The 24,104-nt window shown below is 38.5% G+C and overlaps 3 protein-coding genes across 3 annotated transcripts in view; 2 read left to right on the top strand and 1 right to left on the bottom strand.

Moving 5' to 3' along the window:
• The window catches only part of snx17 (sorting nexin 17), a 35,612-nt gene extending 26,938 nt beyond the window's left edge, over nt 1-8,674 (top strand). The window contains exons 8-15 of the mRNA XM_059355657.1: nt 137-206; nt 881-973; nt 1,247-1,450; nt 4,632-4,760; nt 6,313-6,390; nt 6,847-6,921; nt 7,015-7,056; nt 7,811-8,674. Coding sequence (XP_059211640.1) covers nt 137-206; nt 881-973; nt 1,247-1,450; nt 4,632-4,760; nt 6,313-6,390; nt 6,847-6,921; nt 7,015-7,056; nt 7,811-7,930 — 811 coding nt within the window. The 3' untranslated portion in view covers nt 7,931-8,674. The remainder of the gene's footprint in view (nt 1-136; nt 207-880; nt 974-1,246; nt 1,451-4,631; nt 4,761-6,312; nt 6,391-6,846; nt 6,922-7,014; nt 7,057-7,810) is intronic.
• A 1,572-nt stretch (nt 8,675-10,246) lies between these two features.
• si:ch211-278j3.3 (E3 ubiquitin-protein ligase RNF19B) overlaps nt 10,247-24,104 on the top strand; it is a 46,144-nt gene continuing 32,286 nt past the window's right edge. Inside the window, exon 1 of the mRNA XM_059355654.1 lies at nt 10,247-10,952. The gene's annotated coding sequence lies outside the window, so the exon portion shown is untranslated. The remainder of the gene's footprint in view (nt 10,953-24,104) is intronic.
• znf513a (zinc finger protein 513a) lies at nt 12,072-22,737 on the bottom strand. The gene is made up of 5 exons (XM_059355655.1): nt 22,571-22,737; nt 21,339-21,475; nt 19,347-19,481; nt 15,482-16,246; nt 12,072-14,764 (listed from the first exon to the last, which is right to left on the bottom strand). Exons 2-5 carry the CDS (start codon nt 21,376-21,378, stop codon nt 13,806-13,808), a joined length of 1,899 nt encoding a protein of 632 aa, XP_059211638.1. The 5' UTR covers nt 21,379-21,475; nt 22,571-22,737; the 3' UTR covers nt 12,072-13,805.

Genomic DNA, 24,104 nt, shown 5'->3' with positions numbered 1-24,104 from the left:
ATGACCAAATGTGATTGAATTTTTATGGAGTCTCCTCAAGTCATTCAAACAAATTGGCAATTGTAACTGCCATTATGTTAATTATATTTTAAGTTTGGCTGCAGATTTGTAAAGACTGTGCCTTTTGTCTCTGCAGCTACTGGGACATGGCGTACGACGGTGATGTCATGGACAACAGAGTTGGCCTCAATTTGCTATACGCCCAGGTAAGAGGCTTCATCGCTTGGGTAAATCAGGCAGTGATGTTTATTTTCAGCTGCAACTGTGGTTTTAAAAGCTACATTTTTAGATTGAATTTCCCCTGAGACGTGGAACCAAACAGAAAGTCCAAATTAGACATGATTGGGTTTGTTTACATCTTGCATCTGTTGTGTTTTATTGAGCTTCCCTGTTGCCAGCATCACAGCGAGAAAGCTAAATCTAGCTGTGCTTCATCCCTGTGCTGCCAAACACTTGTGTCCATCCCCTGGGCCCCTCCATTATCTGATTGTGATGTCAGCTTGTTTTGACTTTGCAACACCTTGAATCCTGTACCTCTTAGTGTTCCTCTGTGATCCTATTAATAGCGGATTCCCTTTGCTGCGACAACTGTTCTGTCGTATTAAGCAGTTTTGGGGCTGCAAGTTTGATTAAAATCTGGAACTGCTGAGTGTTTCCTCTCTGTAGCAGAGGAGGTTTAAAAAAAAGAAAAGAAAATCAAAGGAAAATAAATTGTGTTTGCAAGCATGTTTCTGTGTAATTGTTTGCTGACCTGCACTGTTCACATGAAAGGCTTAAGGTGGGATTTCTCCCACATGTACCAAAAGAAACATAAAACTCTGCTTTGTTTGGTGCATCTGTGCAGAAAGATGAACTTCACTTGTTGTTTTTGCTTCACCAGACAGTGTCTGACATTGAGCGAGGCTGGATACTCGTCAACAAAGACCAGCACAGGCAGCTCAAATCACTGCAGGAGAAAGGCTCCAAGAAAGAAGTAAGCAAAGGGGCATCTCATCTCGTTGACTCTGGTTCACTTGAGTCCAGCTAATTCTCTGAAAATGTCTTTGTCCAAGGATAAATCTGCAGACCGTGGAGAATACTGCCTCCAGTGCATTCTGTGATGCAATTAGCCCAGTTTTTCCCCTGATATGAATGTTTAATTACACCAATCCAGTAGAGAATTCAGTCTCATTTTCTCCAGGGATCAGACATAAACTTAAGAAAAGTTAGTCATCTTAAAATTGTCTTTGTGTGTTTTTCTCTCCAGTTTATCCATCTAGGTCAGACCCTCAAATATTACGGCTATATCAAGTTTGACCCCTGTATCACAGACTTCCCTGAGAAGGGCTGCCAAGTCATCGTCAGCGCCGGCAACAACGAGCTCAACTTCCACGTGAAGCTTCCCAACGAACAGATGAAGGAAGGAAGCTTCAAGGTCACGCGCATGAGGTGTTGGCGAGTCACGTCTTCTGTAAGTGGAACCGTCTGTGTGTGACAGTGAGGACGGGTGAATTCTCCTTCAAGCATGCTTCTGTCCCCGGAGCTGTGAAATAATCAAATTGGAATCGGTCCATATTATTAGGGAGACTATGAGCTGGCACAGGAGAGATGCAGCAGCTTTGGCAAGAGTCCGTCTCAAACCAACAAGAGCTCCTGTGCTTCCAGAGTCGCCTCCTCTCACCACTGCAGCAGAAACAAATGTCTTCAGTTCTGCCAAGCATTTGTTTTTACTCCCGCCGCTCTCTAAAAGTGCTGACATCCACACCATTCGTCTTCATCAGTCCAATTACCCCAACACGCAGTCCACAGGAGCACAGTGCCGTATCGATCCGCCAGCCTCACACATAGAGCAGCATCCTTTATTCGAACTGATAATAGTCTATTGGCGAGAAGCGAATCTGATGGCATGCAGCACGAGGGAGCACCTACACTGGTGCAAAGGTGCCGTTTCACACAGCAAAGGCCGAGTGTTTGACGCATGAGGCTCTTGTTTGGACTGTCACCTAGTAACTGTGTTGATTAGTAAACATGAGATGCTGTCGGGATCTGTCAGGCTCGGCTCAGCAGATGACAGTGATTGATCGAGCGGGCCTACACATCGTAGGTTTGATTCACAGTAATTAATCAGCAGTGTGTTGCACTGTCACTGGGAAATAAAAAATCTTTTTATTTTCTTACTTTCCGTGAAATGTTGGAGGAAGAAGACTCAATCAGTCACAGTCAGCTGGGCATTTGTAACTAAAAAACACAGCAGGGCCAAAACTGATGAGATTTAAAGGAGCAGTGTGTAGGATTTAGGATGATATATTGGTTGAAATGGCATATAACATTAGATTGGCATGACAGACCTTTGATTATCTATGATGTATTCATTACTCAATGGACAGTACTTCATTTAACCTTTATTCAACCCACAAACACAAGCATTTTTAGTGATCACCTTAGGACAATCCTTTTATCTGATTGCGTTTAACCATAGTTGTCCTTGATTCCTTTTACTGGTAGTGGCACTATGCTAAAAAAAAAAAGTCAGAGGAACAACTTTTAGGAGCATTTGGAGCCAAGAGGAGTCTAATGAATATTCAGATCCAGTTGCATTATGGGAAATGTAGTATACTGTGGTTTGTGAACCTGTGACCGGTGAAGTTGCAACATTGTTGCATTTTTCGTTTGGTTTGGTTTGCTTCCACACTGCTTTATCAAGCTTTGTAAACAATTGTCACGCTGCTGGCGCTGTCCTTCATCTGTTGGACAGAATATGTGAGGGACAGAGCTGACACTTTTTCTAAGAAAGTTCCAGACTTGTATGTATTGTTGTTGTTTTTTTCACCTTTATGCTGCATTGATCCATGTGATTCAATCCATTAGGCACCATGCTGTCGCTTAATAATTTGAAAACTTTGTTGTCTTTGTGTGTAGCCTCAACTAACTGTGTTATGTGATCGTCTGACCGTATTTTAAAAAAGTGCCTTTACTTCAACATTAGACCACGTCTGTCCACACAAGACATTTTTTAAGCCTGCTACTACAGTTCCTGGTGTTGATTCTCAAATTTCCGCCCAAATTCAACCCAGAATGCTATGTGTTTTGGTTAGTTTCCTGTCTTTGGTTGGGACTGTGTTCTCACCTGTAGTGAACTGAACTCTGGCAGACTTGGAAGCGAACCGAGAGCCCCATTTTTTCACCAGAGCGTCCACGCCAGCAAAAACCAAACAGCACCCTAAAAGTCAGGATCTCTCTGCTTATGCTGCACAGATTATGACAGTTTCTTTTTTTAATGTGTGTCTAATAAGTCCCCCCAATGGAATACTTAAAACTGGAGTACCCTTTAAAAGGTCATTTTTCAAACTGACTGACTAGATTTTTGTTGACTTGAAACTGTAGCTGGCAAGAGATCCAGAGCAAATTCCTAGTCTAAAGCATTAAAAAGTCCCCATAATTGTCACCCAGAATCAGCATAAATTCAAACCATCATGTACCACAGAGCTTATCTGCTGTGAATCTGCATCATTTTTCTGCTTCCACGCAGTCAGTCGTCTTGAAAAGCGACAGCTCCTCTGAAAGCCTGAACAATCTATTTTCACTCGTGTGAATAGCTGAGAAAAGCATTACATGCAGCTCTACGCACATCATTTCAGCTCGCATTTGAAAGACGAACAAGACCTCATTTAAATACAGATGGGGAAAACAGTTGACTTTTGTATTGCATTAGTGTTGGAGCAGCACAGTCATTATGTGTACCACAGAAGCTTTTATGATTCTCTAAAAGTTAATTTGCACAGAGATCCGGACACATGGCAACACATCTAAAATTAAAATGCAGCTTGGCTCGTCTGATGGCAGGCTGAGCCCCCGCACTGTCCAGCGGGGTGGTTTAATTCCTGAGCTCATTCTCAGAGGTCAAAGTCATTTTAATGAGCCCTTTCCTTTCTGAAAAACGATTCAAAACATCTCATTTGGTGCAGTGCTGCAACCCCCCTCGTAGCCCAATCTCAAATTGCATCCGGAAGACCATGTATAAACAGTTGGCCTGTGTGTGAGAGCTTTTGTTTCTGTCTGTATTTCTTCTGTCTGTTGTCTTTGGCTGTGAGTGTGGTTAGTATGGGAGGTGCAGCTACTTTCTGGCCCAGAGGGGATCATGTCAGTGAAGAGCACGGGCTTTATAAATGAGGAATCAGGGCTCGTCTCCAGGGAAGCCGTGTGTGTCTCCGAGCTTCACATATTCTTGAAGGCTTTTGAAATTCTGTAGTTGTACATATTCCTTTCTTTCTTTGCCCCCCTGTTAATCTTTAAGCATGTGTCTTCTTAAGAGTGGGCTTCCTGTCATTGGTGATGCAGCAGCTTAAGAATGGCAGCTTAACAAGATGTATGATAGGAAATGTGATTTAGCTGCTTACGTGACCCTCCAGTCATGGAGTCTAATAACGAGCTTATCCTCTACTTAGGAATGCAAGTTGGATGCTGGTTAAGAAATAGGGAAATCTGTTTTGTTTTTCATCCACTTCAGACACAAGAAGACAGATTTAGTTTGGATGCTGATGGAGGAAAGGAAAAAAAAGTGTCCACAGCACAATAAACATAAATCAGATAAGCGCTCAGACAGTTGTGGCGTATTGAGAGATAACGCTATCTACGTCTTTCTGTCTCCGCAGCAAGTCCCGATAGCAAACGGCACCACCAATCCCTGCAGCTCGTCCAAATGTGAGGTCAAACTGGAGCTGGCCTTTGAGTATTTGATGAGCAAGGACCGCCTCCAGTGGGTCACTATCACCAGTCAACAGGTAAGAGTCACTGATGGATTGGTTTAATGTGGAGGCAGGTTAAGTAGAGCATTAACTTTATGTAATTCGTTTAGTCAGAGCAATTTGTTCCTGCAGTCGGGGTTAAATTATTTTATGAAAACTATGGCTAAATATGTTCAGCTACTTTTTTACCATGACTAAGACAAGACGATGAGACTGATGTCAAGAAACACTAATGATGACTATAGAGTAGTGTGGAGACACTACATGTGAATAGGGTGTCTTTTTAACTTACAGATATCACCATGACACTTCCCCAGTTTATTTATATCAAGACAAACATTTTTCTGTATGTTTAGATATGCAAATGAGGTGGGAACTAATATTCACTACTTTGCATATATTTCCAAGACATGAATCTGAACATTTGAAAAAGCAAATTTCAGTGTTTTTTTTTAATATATTAGATTCAACGTTTTTTTACAGAAGGAAATTGGGACATCTGCTTTTATTATTACATAATACAGAAAATACTGTCAAAAGCCCTAAAAAACAACAACAATTTTCATCACTTTTTTAGGAACAAAATGCTATATAAATCAGGGTATGAATGATATCCCCTTTGTTAAAAAAATCTTCACAATATAGTTAGGAATAAATCTGGTAGGTCTGATGTCTGTAAGTGTACCTGAATTTGAGATTTATGGCTGCTAGTGTGAGGAAAAAACTCATTTTGAGAAACAGCCTTAAAATATTTCATACACAAATTACTAGACAGAAGACAAAATATTGAATCAATAATAAGAAGAATAAGAATTCATAATATTGTGCAGGAGACTGTAAGCTTTCTAACGATGCCTGTGATGACGAGGTTAAGACTTTGCTCACGATACTAAACGCTGCATTAGAATATTAACTTTGAGTGAATTTAGGAGAAATCTACAGGCGCAAATGGATCAAATATAGTAAAAAAACATACATCTAAATGTTGTTTTGCATCTTTTCTTTCCATTATTCTGAAAGATGACAAGTTATGGGACAAAAATACACCAGAACCTCCAAAATTGACCAGTGCTTTTCCTCCTTTCCTCTCGATTTTCCTTGAGGAGATAAAATATAATGGACTGATTTTCATGCAGCAGCTCTGTGTCATATCATATGCCACATCAGGACTGCACTGGCAGCACATAATGAGCCCCGTCAGGAAGAGTCAGAGTCACTTGATGTAATCCTTAAATTGATACCATCAAACCACTAGACCAGACACTCTTGGCAAAGCTGCATTCAACCTGTGATTTTCATCAGATAATGATAAGATAAAATTGTATGTGAAGTAAGTCCGGCTAAACTGAAAAAATTATTGGTTTTGGGTAGATTCACGTTGACTGAATGACTCAAATAGGTGTAGTTTTCTTTGACTAAGATAAGTATAAATGCCCCAACTTTTAGTCAAATAAAACGAAAATATAAATGTAATAAAAACTAGCAAGGACGCTTTTACACCAGAATAACTTGCTGCTCACTTGCCGTTCATACAAACTTTTGTATATATTGTTTAATATTACAGATTTTTATGACTTTGTGATTTCAGGCTATCATGATGAGTATCTGCCTTCAATCTATGGTGGATGAATTAATGGTGAAGAAGTCAGGCGGCAGCATAAAGAAGGTTTGTGTTAAGAAACATCAAACACTCCCAAAATCACCACTTCCTTTTGAATTTCTTTACATTTAATACATAGATTTGCAGAGGATGTTAACTCACCTTTCTCAAATATGATGATGTGGCATTTTACATAAATACACTCAATATAGCATCTTTTTGAGCATTAATTGGTTTTCTATAACAGTTTGCTTTATATTTTGATGATTGTGGAAAAGGTCACAGGATCACAGTGTTGAAATCACAACGTGTGACTGCAAAAACAAACCTCATAATTTAAATGATCCTTTCACAACAGACCACTTCATGGTTGTAAACACAGACATTCCACATGTGTCTATGATTTAATTTCCTGTTGCAGTGTATGTGAACGATATCAGTTTACAGTAAGTAAACATGGACATTGTTGAGTAATATTTACTGTATTCGTCACTTCTTCTGCTGTCCTCTGTCACCGTCTAGATGCTGAGGAAACGACACAACGGCTCCATCCACCGGTCAGACAGTCAGCAAGCTGTGAAATCTCCCCCTCTACTGGTGAGAGAAGGGATAGCATGAACGCCAAGTTTGCATTTGATTTGGACTTTGTGCAGATTTCAGGATTATTTATTGTTGTTGTTGTTTGTGCAGGATTCCCCTGACCCGAACCGTGAACAAATCGTCAAATTATCAGTAAGTATATTGTATATATTTTTCTTCTTTAAAATTGTATTCTATTCTACTCATAAAAACACTGTGTTCAAAAAGCATGCAGCTGAATGTTTGGGTCAGAAAATGTATTCCTTAAACCTAACACATATTGTTTTAATGTAATATTTATTTATAATCATCATTATTAAAAAATGGTAATTTGATTGTTAATAATAAAATAACTTAATTTAAATAATATACATCATAAATAAAAATAAAATATAAATGTAATAATATCAAATTAATTAAACGATGAAATAACAGTTATTAATGTTTGATAATTATTAGCAATGCTATAATTTATGTTACAGCTTATTGTTCCACACATTTTTTAGTTTATTTTATAGGCTACATGTTGAGTATTTGTTAATGATAACTAAATTAAGTAAATGCGTTAGTATCTATACACATATTTGGATAGCTGCTATAAAGTTATAATTAATGATAATAATATCTTAAATTAAATCGTTCATAAATACTTTTTAACCAAAAAAATCACACTTTTAATGATACTAATAAAGGGTATAATGGGACCAAATTAATTGGACTTGTTGCTTCATAACCCACCTATTATTAATTGAATAATTATTATAAGTAATGAAATGTTATAAACATCTGGTTAATCTTTGCAATGAGAAATGTGTAAAAACAGTTTTTAATTCATGATGTTATCATGATGTTAATAATAAATCAATGTCAGTCCAGCATTAAGAATACTGTTGATTATTCCGTTTAGACCAAGCTGAGCTCGGTGTCCCTCCGAGGAATCAGCGCATCCAACTCAGCAAACGACATCAGCGGCAACGATTTCCACGGCAACTATGCTTTCGAGGGAATCGGGGACGACGACCTGTAACCCCGACTTGCCCTCCTTCCCTCTTCACTCCACTGTCAGCGACTGGGACGACAAAGATTACAAGCTGAGCTGAGCCGAGCCGAGCGGGCCGCACACGCCTCCGATTCTGCAAGATTGTAGCTTCTTCCTGGAGAAATCGCTGCCTTAAGCTCTCATTTAATCTTTGACCGTGTCCTTTCTTTTAGACTCTAAAAGCTCATTGATTTGCATTTTAGTTACAATCATATTTAATTGAAACTTTTTCCCTATGGTATTAAACTTGTGGCGACATACAGTAAATAGCATGTAAAGCTACAGGTACGCAAATAGGGACAAATTCCTTCTTTCATTCACATTGATTACTGTTTCATTGACAGTATTATATGAAGTTCTATAATGCAGTTCAATTCATTAAGGTACAAAGTAAATTAATATATTATAAACTACATGAAGAAAACCTGCTAGATCTTGGATTCTTCCCGCGGTGGCTGCATGTTTCTTTCCAACCCGAGAGCCAAATGTTTAGTTAGACCTGGCACTAGTGATAATACAGCAGAACTGGACATAGGATAGTTCTCCATATGACCCAGAGTCCAGTGAATGTGTTAAAACTGATCTCAAAACTGTAGACTATTCAGATCAACTGCTTACTTAAATGGATGATCGATGTTTGGCTTGGCTATATACCAAAATGTCATGTTTTTATACTGTTAGTGATGCTCTGTGTGTCATGCTAGACATGTGCCAAGTCCGTAAATATTTTAGCAGGTTGTTTTTAGCGTGAGGCACAGTCACTCATACTGCCTTCAGAAATAGTCTGATGCCTTAACTTTACTTTCCTCGCCTCGTGGGTTCACTCGCCATTGGTTGAAGCTTCAGATAAACGGTAGTGTTAGCTGGTGTTTCCTAGAATCTTGCAGAACTTGATAGATGGTTGATTTGGCCGAGCTGCTTGCACTAGCTGAACCCATCATTTTTGCACAGTATTACAGGTGGAGATGAATGTTTGAGTGGAAGCTTGAGCATAAACATTTGTGTGGAGATTATTTTTTCCTGAGGGGCTCTGTAACTCCATCTATGATTTTTTTTAAAACCAATTTTTTAAAGGTTTCTCATAAATGCCAAATTATAGTTTACTAAAGCATTTTGCACAAAATAAACATAAAAATTATGACAATGTCACTTTTTATATTATGTACATGCAATTAAGTATTCTGAACATTTACTAATATCTTTATCATCAATAGCTTATTGTAATCAGATAGATCAAATGTAATCTAAGCTGTATAGAACACAAAGTTTAAATGGACTAGCATTTATCATTGTTTACATGATGTTTAGGGGACTTAATTAGTTATATTGTAAAGTGTTTACAAATTTTGCATCTGATTCTCTTTGTCTTGTTTTTTCTTGGGGCGAGTGGCGGTGTTGTGGGGCGCATTGTGTGGGGCTTCAGTTCATTGTAATTTGTATGTACATTGTGCCAATCATCTCAGAGGATTTAGTTGAACAGGTGCTTTGGTGAAGTGGCTATGTGATCACAATTGCTGGAGTGAACAAAGTTCCTGGAGGGCAGGCAACAAAATGAACATATCCCGCTGTTTTATAAGACGTGTCATTCCATTTTTTATTGCTTTTAGCGTCTGTTGAGCTGCAACTCAGCGTGTTTCGAAGCCTCTAAAATGTAAATCGATGCCAACCTATCAACAGCTTTACTCTCACTGACTGGTAGCCAGAACTGTAAACAAAATGTTCTCAATATAAATGTCTCGTTCTTTCACTGCTGTGCTACTTCTCTGTCTTCAGTTGCATTTACAGTAGGGACATATGGACACCACTATTCACTTTTATTTTTTTCTTTATTCCTGTCAATACCACATACACAAAGGCTGCAAGGGTCCTGGATGTTAATAAATGTGTAGGTGCCAAATTAAAGTGCATTCATCATCAGCATCACTTTTACACAAAATGTCAAATTTCATGATAATTGTATTGACTTGATTCATTCCACTACTTTTCATTTTGATTTTAGTGGTAAGGTCAGTGACAACTGTCATGATGCTAAAATAAACTGAAATTAGGTGATCTTGTGGTTCTCAGTTTTCTGTTTCAGATATGTAAACTTTATGGGAAAATCTGCTGTTGTTAATGCAAAATAGGTAATTTGCGTGAGCTTTGTTGTTTGAGTAGTCCTTACTCACCACATCTATATTATCACTATTTGTATATATTTTAAGCACTGTCACCTTAGTGTAACGCCACTGAGAGGGAAACTCCATTAACTGCTACAAGCTAGCTAAAAAGCTAAAACGCCACATGTCTTATTTAAAAAAAAAAATAAAAAAAAATCCTTGGCATTGTATTGTTTATATACATGCGAATTTATAGTCATAGTCATGTTTGTAATAACAATGACTGAAAATTAAAAAAATGTTTTTTTATGGTCTATAGTTTCGCCCAGTGTTACGGATTAACAGGTGACCATGTTATCTGGCGGCTCAGGGTGTGATTGCTGCAGTTACCACAGCTGTTGGAAACAGCGTTTACCCTTTTACATTTAAAATAAATACGTTATTTTCACACATCTTTACTAAAACAGAGTCCAGAAATTATTATTTTTCATTTTAAAGAAGAAAAAAGAAAGAGGGCAGCTACAAATGGTCTTCCTGTTTTCAACCGCTGCCGTAAGTCAAAATAAGGTCGTATTCGGCTGAAAGTCACCACATGACACTCTTTAATCCGTTACACCGGGAACTTTTCCAGCCGTAAATGGTTAGCAGCATATGCTAAAGTTAGCACAACAAGCTAATTGGAATGGCATGCGGCCCCCTCACACTGTGGCGACCGCAAATGGAAACAGCGGTGCTGGAAGACCCGCCACCGTCAGCCCAGTTAGAAAAAACAGTAGTGAAGTGACAGTTGTCGACGAGGACGGTGTGTCGGCGTTGCTCAAACTTTATGAAAATGGAAACACTATCAAAATGCTAAAGTTAACGCATGTTGGACCGAGCCAATCAAGCGGAACCAGTATCAGCCTAGCCAAGTAAGTGTGTATCATAGGTGTCTATGGTGTGTATACAACTGGAGTAACTGGAGGCCCGGGGGCCGCATAAGGCCCGCACCCTCACTTGAAGTGGCCCTCAGTATAACTACATGCATTTGAGCATGAAATCTTAAAAGTGCAGTGTAAAAATGCACAAAATTACTTCTTGCAGTTAATGTTGGTCTGCTGTTCTTGCACTGAAAAAAAATCACAGTGGTTAATTTTTATTTGCTTCTAACCGTTTGTATTCCTAATTATACTGTCATACATGCATTTGAGCATGAAATATGTTAAGTAACTACACTGTAAACATATTTAAAATTGCAGTTTCATCATATCTGGTGAAGTGCACCGTCCCATATGTGGCCCAGTAGAAAAACTGTGGCCCCCTCCAGCTTTTAAGTTTCCCATTCCTGGTCTATGGTATACACACACACACACAGACAGATATAAACACACAATAAATACTCGTTTCTCTTAATGTACTTACACTGACATATCGCTAAGATAAAGATATCATTTATATATATATATAATTTATATATTCCAGCACTGGAATACATATGGGGTAATTCATATAACAGGTTGCTTTATAAACATGAAGCTGGTGGATTTGACAGCATTTACAGTAATGATTTTAATTATATTGTTATGATGGTAACCTGTTGAGTTGAAAAGTTCTTTTTTAAACTATTAAGTATATAATTTACTGGTAAAGTGGATGCTTGATTTTACATGTTAATTGCACAGGGATTCTTTTTTTGCATGTACATTCGAGTGATAATCTTAATACCCTATATTCTCCTGTTAATAACTGCCATTACTTTATCGGAATTTCTCGTTTGCCACTCAGAAATTTGAGAAAAATGAGATCCAGTCTGTTTGTCTGACATTCAATGAAATGAATTCCATGTGTTTATTTATTTCAAAATCCTCACCTTAAGGCATTTATGAGACACTGCATAAAGACAAAAACGGACACTTGGGCTGTCAGTACTAATCAATGCTCCATTGTTTCATGGCAAGTTGGCAACCTGAAAAATATCTCACTTGCATATTATAGTAATTCAAAAAGAGCGTAAACTTAAATCACAGTCCCTATTATTTTTCCCATGGGAACTAAATGACACGTCACACATTCAAATTTAAAAAAACAAACAGTTCTATATATTAAAGTATGCACTTCTAGCAGTGTATTACAGCCACATTAGAAAAATAAAACAACTATTACACACTCACATGCTTACTAATAGTGTCATCTTTTTCAAGTAAGAAACACGAGAATGGGCTAATTTCACAGTTAATAGTAAACAGTAATCAAAAGGAACGTGATCAAAAAGACCCAGGATGGACAAATTTAAGTTCTTGAAACTGAAGGATTAATGATATGTAACGAGTACAAGTTTGTGGGGGGAAAAATCCTTTGAACAACATGCTTGTTTACAATCACTCTTGAATCACATAAGAGGTCTAATGCTTTTTTTCCCTTTCATCACACAGTCTTTTAAATGCAATGCGTGGATGATTTTTGTGCTTTTTCTTTAACCATACAACCAAGTGAAGACTGAAGAGGGCCTTTCAATATGCATTGTGCATGCAATTTCAGTGTTAAATAACCAGAAGAATATTCTTTAAACAGTTTAGTCTTCCAAATCCTATTTTATAATCCTGAGGGGTTTGGCAAAGTTCAGAATGCAGTTCAAGACAGGAGATTTTTTTTGTTAGGTTAACACAACCTTTATCAAGGGTAAAACTATTCCAGTATTATTAAATAGCACTTTGCTAGTAGTACATACATTAGTAAATGAATCTGAAGGCATGCCATGATTACTAGAGCTTGTGCCCCAGTGCAAACAAAGCACAATATTGGCCCTTACAAGGACCCATCTTTACTTACAGCTGCACTGTGTAGTCAAAATAACCTCATGAAGCAGACCAAACTTAAGTCGGGGAAATGTTATCATCCATCAGTAACATTCAAGTTATTTCATTTTATTTTTTGGGACCAAACAAAAAGGTTGGAACTTAATTTGTGAAACTGACAACTTTGATTAAAAATAGCAACTGTCCCTTCTTTAAAAAAAAAAAACAACAAAGAAAAAACTGCACAGTGCATCCAAACAGTTGAGGCAAAAATGTGCACATGTATTGAGTATTTGGTAGTGTACCCCAGGGCTGGGTATCAGTATTCGATATAATAATTGGCAGTTCAGCGTGCTGAGATGCCAACAAAATGTTTAAAAGTGTAGTGTCTGACAAAAAAGAAATGCGATGGAAGGGGGCGTTGTTTTACTCAACTGAATGCTTCCAGTCAAATTAATAACTTTGTATCACGTTGAGGATACTGGTATTGATACTGGTGTTAAGTTTTAAACAACGGATGTCAAACTGATCCACAAAAAGCGCTCCTGATCAACAATCATGTTCAGGTGATTGATGAATTAGTTTGACACCCCTGTTTTAAACAATACCCAACCCTAGTGTTTGCTGTCCTCGAATGAAGAACCAGATATGTGTTGATATATGAGAGGGAAATGTAAGAATAATAGAATAGTGTGGTGTAACACAGAATAAGTCAAAGGACTTCCACAGTAGAGAAGGTCCATTTGTCTTAACACAAACGCAGAGTAGAAGACAAACTCTGAACAGACTCATCCACCTTACTTATTGAAAAAAAAAGGGATCTAAATATTCAAAACAACGTTATTGTGCGAGATTCTACAATTAAACAATTAGCAGCCTCTGAAGACATCTGACAAAACACTAAAAGACCGACATACACGAAAACAATATAAAGGCTCTGTGAATAACAAAAAGAAAGTTGCTGGTAGCTTAGTTTTGCTGAGTTATATTTTATACAATCTCAAGTTTGTAGCACGAGTGTATTGTCTGACCTCCCTCCCTCGACATATACTGCATATCAACCCCTGTTTCTTTCCTGTGGGGTGGAACGCCAACTCCCATCCCTTTCCTCACTTCGTCTCCGTCATCGTTGCCAGTCATTGGAACTTTAACCCAGCCGTCTGTGGCCAGGCCGTGTTTCTTCTGATGTCTCTTGTAATTGTCCCAGTGGCCAGTGGTGTAGCCACACTCCTGACATTTGTACGGCTTCTCTCCTGTGTGCCGGAGCATATGCCGCTTCAGGTTCATGCTCTGGTTGCAGCTGTAACTGCACACGGCGCATTGGAAGGGCTTTGCGCCCGAGTGCACCCGCTGGTGGCGCTTCAGGTTGGCCAGGTTCCCGCAGGCGTAATCGCACAAATGGCACTTGTAAGGTTTCTCGCCTGTGTGCACTCTGTGGTGGCGCTTGAGGTTGTCGAAGTGCGCTGAGGCATAGTCGCACTGTGGGCACTTGTAAGGTTTCTCGCCGCTGTGAGTTTTCATGTGGCGTGCCAAGTGGTTTGGGTAGTGTGTAAGGAAAGGGCAGGCGGCGCAGGTGTACACCTTGTCACTGCGCTCACCAGGGCTGTTGGGAGATGAGGAAGAGTCTTTAGTCAGCATTTCAAGGGTACACTTGGCACAAATCTGGGCCGAGGAGCCGTCCTCGTCCTCCAGGACAATGCCACATAACCGGCAAGTAAAAGGGAAAAGTGAAGGGGGCAGGGTGGCACCGTCTGATACGCCCCCTCTGGTCGGCCTGCTGCCGCTGCTGCCCGTGGTGTCCAGCAGGGGTGGAGGCTGGTGGCCAGGAGCTGGGTTAGAGGCTGGTATGGGAGGTGGTGACGCCCCCTTTAAGCCATCAAAGGCTGAAAGGTAGTCACTGTTCTGGGCTCCCAAACTAAGGTTTGAAGTCGGCCTCGCAACTTCTGAAACTATAAAAAATGAAAAGATGAAAGGGAGTTATTTCATGACAGAATGTCATGTCATGCCAAATGACAGATCAAAGCTAACAATGATATCTTTTCTCAACCAGCACCTCCTAAAAGTTTTTTGGATGTGCGTACACCCTGTTTAATCATTGCAAATGTTGTATCACTTCCTGTATCCACTATAAAGAACACCAAACTTGCATGATGTTTGTACAATTTAAATTTCATTTATACCAGGCTAACATCCTAATGCCAAAAGGTGGCGCTATGACTATAACTCAACTTTGGCATGTAGATGTCTTCTGGCCTGGAATTTTTATCAAGCATGACAGACGGCTTGGGGCAGATTTGACAATAGAACATTGTAGTTCTAACAACTTCCTGTTTTAGCTGCTATGCTACGGCAACATTATTTCACTAAAACTCAAATGTTTAGCAACTTTACACTGTGAAGGTCTTCACATTACAATGACCAAATTCAAAGTTGATTCGGTCTTAAATCTCTAGAAAGGAGTGCGCCAAGAAATACACTAAAATTTTACAATAAATTCACCCATGCACCATAAACATTTTCACCAGTCTGTCACATGTAAAGTTTAGCTCAAATATGCGATTCATTTGCATGAATAATCATTCTTTGAAACAGGGTCCTTGCATGGCTCAGGCCTCTAAAAAATATGGGGGGAAAAAAGCCCAATAATTATAGGAATTGATACATACCCTTGGCTGAAGTACCAGACACTTCTTCATTGGGACGTTGCCCAGTCACATGCCTCTCCAGGCTGTTTTGGCCACCGGGGGGCCGTGGAGGGGCATTCTGTCCTGCCCCAGGCACATGCATGCGCTGATGCCTCTTGAGGTTTCCAAGGGAACTGCAGGCAAATGTGCAGATGTCACATTTGTAAGGTTTTTCTCCAGTGTGAATGCGCAGGTGTCTCTGCAGGTTCACCAGCTGGGATGAGGCGTAAGTGCACAAGGGGCAGTTATAGGGCTTCTCCCCATTATGCGTCTTCATGTGGCGCTTCACATGGTTAGCGTAACGCGAGGAGAAGCCACAGAGGTGGCACGAGTGCAGTTTGGCCAGTTTGTCCTCAGCTGTCAGTGCTTTGTCACCCATCCCATTTCCCACCCCTTCACCGTCAAGCTGCAAATGGGAACCTGAGCGGATCCCGCTGACGCTTCCAAAAGGTGAACAAAAGTCTGTACTTTTGGCTTCCCTGGAAGCTTTGCAGCACCTAAGGCAGTATGGGCCGATCAGGTCTATGCCAGGTCCCAGAGGTTCTTCTCGCAGCTGTCCGCAGCCCCTGCAGGACAGGTAGGGAGGAAAACTGGGATCGGACTGGGCTGCTCTGCCCTCGTCCTCCCTCCCATTGTCAGTTGTGCTGTGTGAGTTGTCTGTTTCACTTTCCATGCTGAGTTGGCTGTAGGCAGGGCTCTCCTCATCACCCAGAGGATAAACAGAGAAACCGATCTCAGCAGCTACTTCTGAATAGGGAACACAGAAAAACATGTTTTTTAATACCTTCACAATCCACTCTAAATGTTGTCACAGACCATGACAGACTCAGAGCACATTTCTATATTTACAACATTTCATACCCATTTGCAGTTGTCCTTTCTCTGTAGCTTATACTTCATTATACTGCATGGCCTTTATTTTGTGGAGTAAGATTTATTTTGCAATTTCTTGGGCATCTGGGTTTTATATATATATGTAACTGAACCGATAAATAATTCATAACTAAATTCACTAAAATGAAGTATGATTCCATTATTTATTTTCATAGTACAAGGGCTGTACACATGATTTGCTGAGGTGCAAGCCTGCGTGAATCAATGACAACCCCCACTGATAAAAGTAGCATTAACATTGCAACATTCCACAACACATCAGACATCATCATTGATGATTGTTTTAATTTACATATAACAGAACCTCCCACCTTTTAAAAAAAAAAAAAAAAAAAAGTGGTTGTAAGGTTGTAACTCAACAACATTGGTTGGCAAACAGTAAATATAATTTGACAGTTTTTTAAAAAACAACACTATCCAACTATCCATTTTTTTATTAACAAATGTATCAGTAGCAGTAAGTTTGAGGGGCAGTGCACTTCCTCCAATTTGACAGCATCCCTTTTGCTACGGTTACTCATTTTAGGTACAGGCTGATACTATGTGGCCCTAGCATTAATTTAGAAAGGTAAATAGACAGTTTCACAGGAATGACTTAGTATGTGTCTCATATGAAGGCACACATCCAATTCTAACAAATCTCACTGCATGACTCAAAACAACCAGCGGCACCTAGCTGTTATAGAAAATGCCATCCCATTTCCATCACAATGAGCAAAATAGCTGCAGTACATCCAGAATCGCTCTTCTCAGCGAAAAAGTGAATTTCAGAGAAACATTTGAAAGTCCCAGTGCTACCTGCAAGGTCAGCTGCGTTTGAGCTGTTGTTATGCCAGCTGAGGTTCACCAGTGATAAAAGGACAAAAAGAAAAAAAGATACAAAAAGACACTTTTCCCAGAAGGGAGGAAGAAAAGCTCCAAGACTTTAGCACAGTGCTCCTCTGCTCCAGCATGTGCTTCTGAAAGGGAGTAATCCAGAACAAAACAACCGACCTTCCTTCACAGATGCCGTGGCAGGATGTGAGGAAGGCGAGAGTTGAGAATGCCCTTTTATCCTGCCCCATGGAAACCCCTCGTGGATGATTACTGTGGCTAATGATAATGATGATGACTATAATGGTGAGGCTGCCTCTGCTGATGATGATGATAATGATGATGAGGGTAGATGATGATGATGATGATGATGATGATGAGGGTAGATGATGATGATGATGATGATGATGAGGGGGAAACGATAATGGCGGTGGGGTAGTGGGAGCAGAGGCAGCAGCGGATGATGATGATGATGAATAAATGCCCTCTTATAATGGTGTCCTTGATGGTAATGGTCCTATTTTTATGACCCTTATATAATAATGGTGTGTCTCAGCTCCTTTCTCTACTTTTCCATTTTTCAGATCATTCTCTCTGACAAAGAGTCATGCTGGGAAATATGAGCTGGTTGTTCCATTTCTCTTACTGTCGCACAGAGGGGCTACGTTTCATCACCGGGAAACAAAATGTAAAAACCTACGAGTCCTCTTTGCGGCAGGGATACTTTATAAATGAATTCACCATTTCCTTTCGTCGTAAAAACCATTAAAATTATTCACATCAAAGATTCATTATAAGTTTCCCATTGTCAAAACAGGAAGTGAAATTGAGGATTTATACAAAACATTACAGCCTTCATCAAGAAAGTGTCGTTCCAACTGTGGCGTGAATTGAAATATACTATAATGATCTGGCTGTGTAATCCTCCCATTCCCTTTAATGTATAATCAATAGACACATTTGCCCTCCCTGGGATAAGACGTTGAGGAAATATACTAATACAGAACACTTGCAAGCCGGAAGATGAACATGCAACAATTGCAAAACAGTAACACAAAAAACAGACACTAAAAGAAAAAAATTGGTTGATAGACTTGTGAATGGATGGACACAGTATGATATGGAAGCCAAATTCCATCAATGTGATGTAAAAAGATCCTGGAAGTGATTATAATGAGAAACTCTCAAAAGATTACTGGTATTAGGAAAATTGACACAAGTCATTATTTCAATAAAGCATCTTAAAATAATGAAAAAACTAGTCATTATTATGAATATCTAAGCCTGTGGCTCAGTTGGTAGAGTCTCCTTGAGCAAGATACTGAGCCCCAAATGGCTCCCGATGCTGCGTTCATCGGTGTGTGAATGAATTCCCAATGGTGGCAGGTGGCACCAGTGTGCCTCCAGTATGAACGTGTGTGTGAACTGGTGAATGAGTGCAGTCTGTAGTGTAAAGCGCTTTGGATAAAATCGCTAGAAGTGCAGTCCATTTACTATTTACCATTTAAATACTGAGCCATTATTTTGAGACATTTTCTTGTTGTGATTTTCTTGTTTTTCTTTCATTGGCAAATACAGGCTTTATTAAATGAATGTAAACTATTGTTTTATTTTGAACTTAGTTCTTACAAGCTTTAACCGTAATGCCCAGTAAAAACACATGCTACAAAGCAATGTCAGGCTAGTTTGACTGTGTGTTTTTTTAAGTGGAGGCTGTCTAGACTGCAGTGTGAAATATATGGTGGATTTTATTGTGAAGCAATCAAGGAAACACCTGAATTGTGTTTGCACTGACCACAGTTGGTCATCAAAAAACAGAATTTTTGGTATTTTTAGCTGCTCTCCTGTAGTATTTCTGACAAGGGAGCGCCTCTTAGTTGACTAAATGTTTGTTTCGGTTTTAGTTGTTTGATTAATGCTTTTTATATGCTGAATTACTTATTTCCAAGAAACTTATGAGCACATCTCGGGTAAACACAGATTTAAAGTGGTGTTTCTGCATGGATCTTTGTAAAGAAACTAATTTTGACAAATATGTCAATTAAATGAAATAACCCATCAGTGTTAGCTGACTAAGAATTTATTTAGTTGAGGACAGAACTATGGTTAATTATTAAAAAATAAAAATAGGTTTACCAACCTGAGAATTTTTCCAGGCCTAGAATCTTGCTGTCATGATCCGGATCACCAAACTCTAGGTCTTGTCCGAGAAGGAAGTCTGTGTCTAAGGTGAGGTTTCCTGGAGCTTCAATGGCTACACCATCTTCAGAATCCACTACATCCATAGAAAGCAGCAAATCAACATCATGTAGTGACTATTATTATCAGTGGCCCACACAGATGTCACCATTTGATGACTACTGTGTGTGTCACTGAAAGACAGTCAAGCTTGCTGTGAATACAAGTTTGTAAATGCTTTATGTACAACATTCAGAACCACTAGATGTTGCACTAGAGTGCGAGTATCTCAGACCAAAACAAATTGGCACGTTAGCCACACACATGCATAAAGAATATATTTTAATAAAGCAAATAGTGGCTGCTATATCAACGTTCAAAATCTCATTAAGAGAACCTTAAGCATTTGCATTAGTTACGAAGATGAACGCTTTATGCAACAATAAACATAAATCATGTAATTTTCCTAATGTGCCAAAAACAAAATGCCTAAACTCAAATTATTTTGCAGCACACGCTTTTGACATCCCTTGAGAAGCCATATCAGCTGTGTGCAATTATTTACTCCACCACACTAATGTCAAATTGTGCAGAATTAAGCATGAATTAATTTAGGTTAGTCAAGCTTTACAAACATGGGGTGAATGGAAATGCAATTAGCCAGCTCATTGGTAATTCTGCTGTATAAAATCATTTCAGTTCCACTACACTGTTATTTGTTTAATATATAAAAAGTAAAAGGTTAGACATAATCTTGCAAGAAAATCTAATCGACTTCCCTAAAGTGTACAAAACAGCAGTTCGTTTTTTGTTTATAAAATGCTATCAGCTGACAGATGGTGCTCTTTTACTGCAGTCATAGCTAATGACGCATGAAAAACTAACTTGGTCTCTCAAGCTTGATGGAATCTAAACAGCTATCACACAGCTGTCACTGTGCAGAAAACTACTAGGCCGATTCAAGGGCATCACGCTCATCAGCCCTTCTTGGCAAATCCTTGAGAAACAGCATTATACTACCATCTGCTGGTCGTTTTAGTGCTTGACATGATGACAATAATATATCAAGACACTGTGGCGACGTTTAACTTTTTCAAAGACCCACATCAGAATAATTTACACAATAGATGGCTATAAATAGGTGCAGACAAAAAGAGATGATATACTGGTCAAAGGGAATGTATATGTAAAAAACTGCAGTAAAACAAATTTGAATGTATAATTTCTGCATGACGAACATTATTTTGGCATTTTAAGTACATATGGAACAATAATGAATGATGAGTAAATTAAGATTTACAGAGATGGTAACACCAATTAGTGTAACAATGTGGAAAAAGGAGGTCTCTTTAGCTTTCTATGTTGTATGTTGTAGACATACTGTGAAGTGCATGGGTTGAGAAATTAGTTTTGGCCAGATTTTGTTTGGATGTTGCATGGTATCAGCAGCATATTTACTCTGCCTCTACCTAACAGATTAAACTCTGTATAAAGCGGTGATCGCTCATTTAATTCTAAATCAGGTATTATACGGTATACAAGGCATTAAAGAAAAGTCGAATTTTCTCATAATAAACATCTCATGTGTTTGTTTTTACAGATTAAATAGCTCCAAACATTACGTGTATAGTTCAAATTTATTAAAGTTTATAAGCAACTTGCAGTGTGCACATTCCACAATCACTCTAATGAAGGCAGAATGTAGCGTTAGATCTAACTGCTTTTAGATTGATGTGAAACAATTCAAGTACTCAAACTGCAACATCTGGTGAACAGATGTGAGCAGAGAAAGAGGACACACGTTGTAAAATACCAGGCCAATATCGCACAGGGATTCATTTGAGGATTAAATGTGTGTCCAGGGTTGCTGTATGTTGTTAAATAAAGATATGAGGTTTCTGTAGTTCAGCTATGTATCAACTTTTCAACATTGAACAGGTCTCTGAATACCTACACTTGACTGGCTGTGGATTCTGTTGTTTTTTTCTTGGCATCTTCCAGTCAGCCTCTCTCTTTTTTGCGACGTCTTCTTGCAGACTTCCACAACCATCAGCTCATTCTCATCTGTTTGGCCGATATTCTTTAGTATTTCTAAAGATGTAAGACAAGATTAAATTAAATCAATCAATATATGATTATTTTGTAATGAATATGTTAGTTGTTTGGTCAATAAACAGTGAATCTAAAAAAAAGCCCACTACAATTTTCTGAAGCCTAAGGTGACATCTTCAAATTGCATGTTTAGTCCCAAACACACACACAATAATCAAACCAGTAATCACTCACATTTTAGAAATTTGGATCAGTGAATTTGTGACATTATTGCTTAAAAAATGACTTGAAGGATACCTTATTCAAATGTCTTCCGATTTATCTTCTGTTGATAAACTAACCAATTAATCAGCAAATGCTCAGCTCTACAAATAATACCACATATTTCAGTTAGCATTACCAAGAGCTTACTTATAACTTAGTTAAATCAGTTTACTCATTGAAAAGTTTGTAGTGAACAATAGTATTGTGTGATTTTAAAACAACAACTTTATTTAATTCCTTGACATCTGTTAAGCCCTGTACCTAATGCATTGCCAACTATAAATGAAGTCACTAATTGTGTCAGGAGGCTTAATGCAGAGGGTCTTCCATTTCACAGCACATCTATTATGGCATAATAAACCCAGTTGGAGGATATTACACAGTGTAGTCATCCCCCAGTGCAGTAACTAGCATCATAAGACATAGATGTCATGGGGGTGTTTTTTCTAGACTTGAGCTGGTGTAAATTATTTCACCTACACTGTAATCAAGCACAAAATCCAACATCAAGTAGTTAGCTATTAAGCTACTTTAGCAAAATGGCTAACACGTTAGCTATGGTGCAGCAATCCGACGGAGAGCAATCAAGCGAGTCAGCTAGCAGCAGTTTAAACTAAAACCTATCTTCATATAGCATACAGCTAGCTGATGTATGCACTGCACAGCAAGACATGCCAGCAGTATTTGGGAGAAATGACGGTACGCAACCCCAGTAAGTGGCTAAAGACAACGTGTCCTTATCAGCACGTATTAATGATTGACAAGTGCCATCTTGAGTCAATATTAGCCGTGGCTTAACATGTTAACCTACAGCTAAATTAGCCCAGCAGCTAATGTCAACTACACTAGTTAGCTATCAAGCTAACTTACCTAAAAAACGTAAATATCCCTGTCGATTGAGTTGGTCTTTATCTTCGGAATACTCGCCATTAGATGCGAAGTGTTTTTCATCAGAGGTACGACGTCTGGAGATCCGCCATTTCTTCATGAGCTGCGGTGACAAAGAAAGGCAATTAATGGTATTTTTCATAACTTAATTGATTTTCTGATTCGCCTGTGATCCAGCAGTAGCAAAAACAATACGACTTCCGGCCTGAATCCTTCAGTATAAAAGCGACATCTCTAACAAAAGTGGGGGGAAAAGTTCAATTAAATACAAAAATACACACATTGTTCGGTTAATAATCCTAGAACGTTACTTTATTGTTATAGTGAAATTGAATGTGTATACAGGTAAGAAGAAATACATGCAAATTCAATCCTAAACTGTATGATGAGACGATTTTATGATCTGTACAAGATTGTTGATTCTGCAAAATGTTATATTTTGAGTGCCATTTCTTAGTCATATGACCTAGCAGTCACAGTGATAAATGAACGCACAGTTTGTTTTGGATTTCATTTTTTTTAATTAACATAGAGTTCTGTTAACTCAGATGGAAAATGTTACATTACACTAAACCTATTCTATTATACTTTAGTGTTTCAATTCTTCTTTTGAAAAGTATTATTGATTGCAAAAGGGTCAAACAACCAAGGACGAAGGAGAATATTACAAATATGGACCCACATACAATATTATCCACACCAGACGAGAATCCAAAAAATAAATAACAAAATAAAGAATAAAAATATAAAACTAAGATAAAATAAAATAAGATGTTTACATTTAATCAACTGTTATGACTCCTGATTCTGAAATAAGAGTCTTTTGAAAACTTTTTAAAAATAGTTTAAATTCTTTGCTTTTATTCTGAAGGCCAGATGCTGATACCGGACGTGCTGTTGTTGCTGGCGGGACTTATCTTGATTCTATTGTATCCATTTCTCTTCCGTTTAGTTTGTAGTTTCCGTTTCCGTAAATAATTTCCGGTTGCTGTACCCCATTGAATCATTGTAGTTGTAGTTTTTATGCTTGCAGGAGGCCAAGCTGAAATATTCATACTGCGATTATCTTGACTGAATTTCTTTTACAGTTGTGGGTCTGTGTGTCTATTATTTAAACTAAATAGTGTACTTATGTAATGGAAGGGAAAATAACTTTCTCAGCAGGCCCACAACAAAAATACAGTGGACAGCAGAGGTCCTACTCTAAGACTGTAACTATAACACAGTATTTACATGGCAAAAAAAACCAAACATCCACTTTCACTAATGCCATATAAAGCCTATCCTGTAAGCCCATGACATACATAATCAAAGTTTAAAATGTAGTAACATTGCCATTCAATATGTGGGTTAAGATGCAAATGTTACAACATTTCACTTGTCTTTTGATCTTTTAGTTAATTATCTGCTATTTATTAAATAATAATAACAATTGTGATCTCTAAATTGATATGTCAAATCTTAAAAAATAAAACATTTTTATTATATAGTTATACACTACTTATATGTTACTTAT

The sequence above is a fragment of the Centropristis striata genome, chromosome 18, assembly GCF_030273125.1.
Source record: "Centropristis striata isolate RG_2023a ecotype Rhode Island chromosome 18, C.striata_1.0, whole genome shotgun sequence".
NCBI classification, from domain to species: Eukaryota; Metazoa; Chordata; class Actinopteri; order Perciformes; family Serranidae; genus Centropristis; species Centropristis striata.
The sequence above is the reverse complement of the archived record's forward strand: the minus strand, read 5'-3'. Positions and strand labels throughout refer to the sequence as shown.

Excerpts from the sequence above, each read along its gene's own strand:
- znf513a (XM_059355655.1), bottom strand. The coding sequence starts at position 21,378 with ATGCCAAGAAAAAAACAACAGAATCCACAGCCAGTCAAGT. Across the intron at positions 19,482-21,338 it reads GAATCCACAGCCAGTCAAGT|TGGATTCTGAAGATGGTGTA; the intron begins GTAGGTATTCAG and ends CTATGGATGTAG. Across the intron at positions 14,765-15,481 it reads GTCTGGTACTTCAGCCAAGG|TTTCAGAAGTTGCGAGGCCG; the intron begins GTATGTATCAAT and ends CATTTTTTATAG.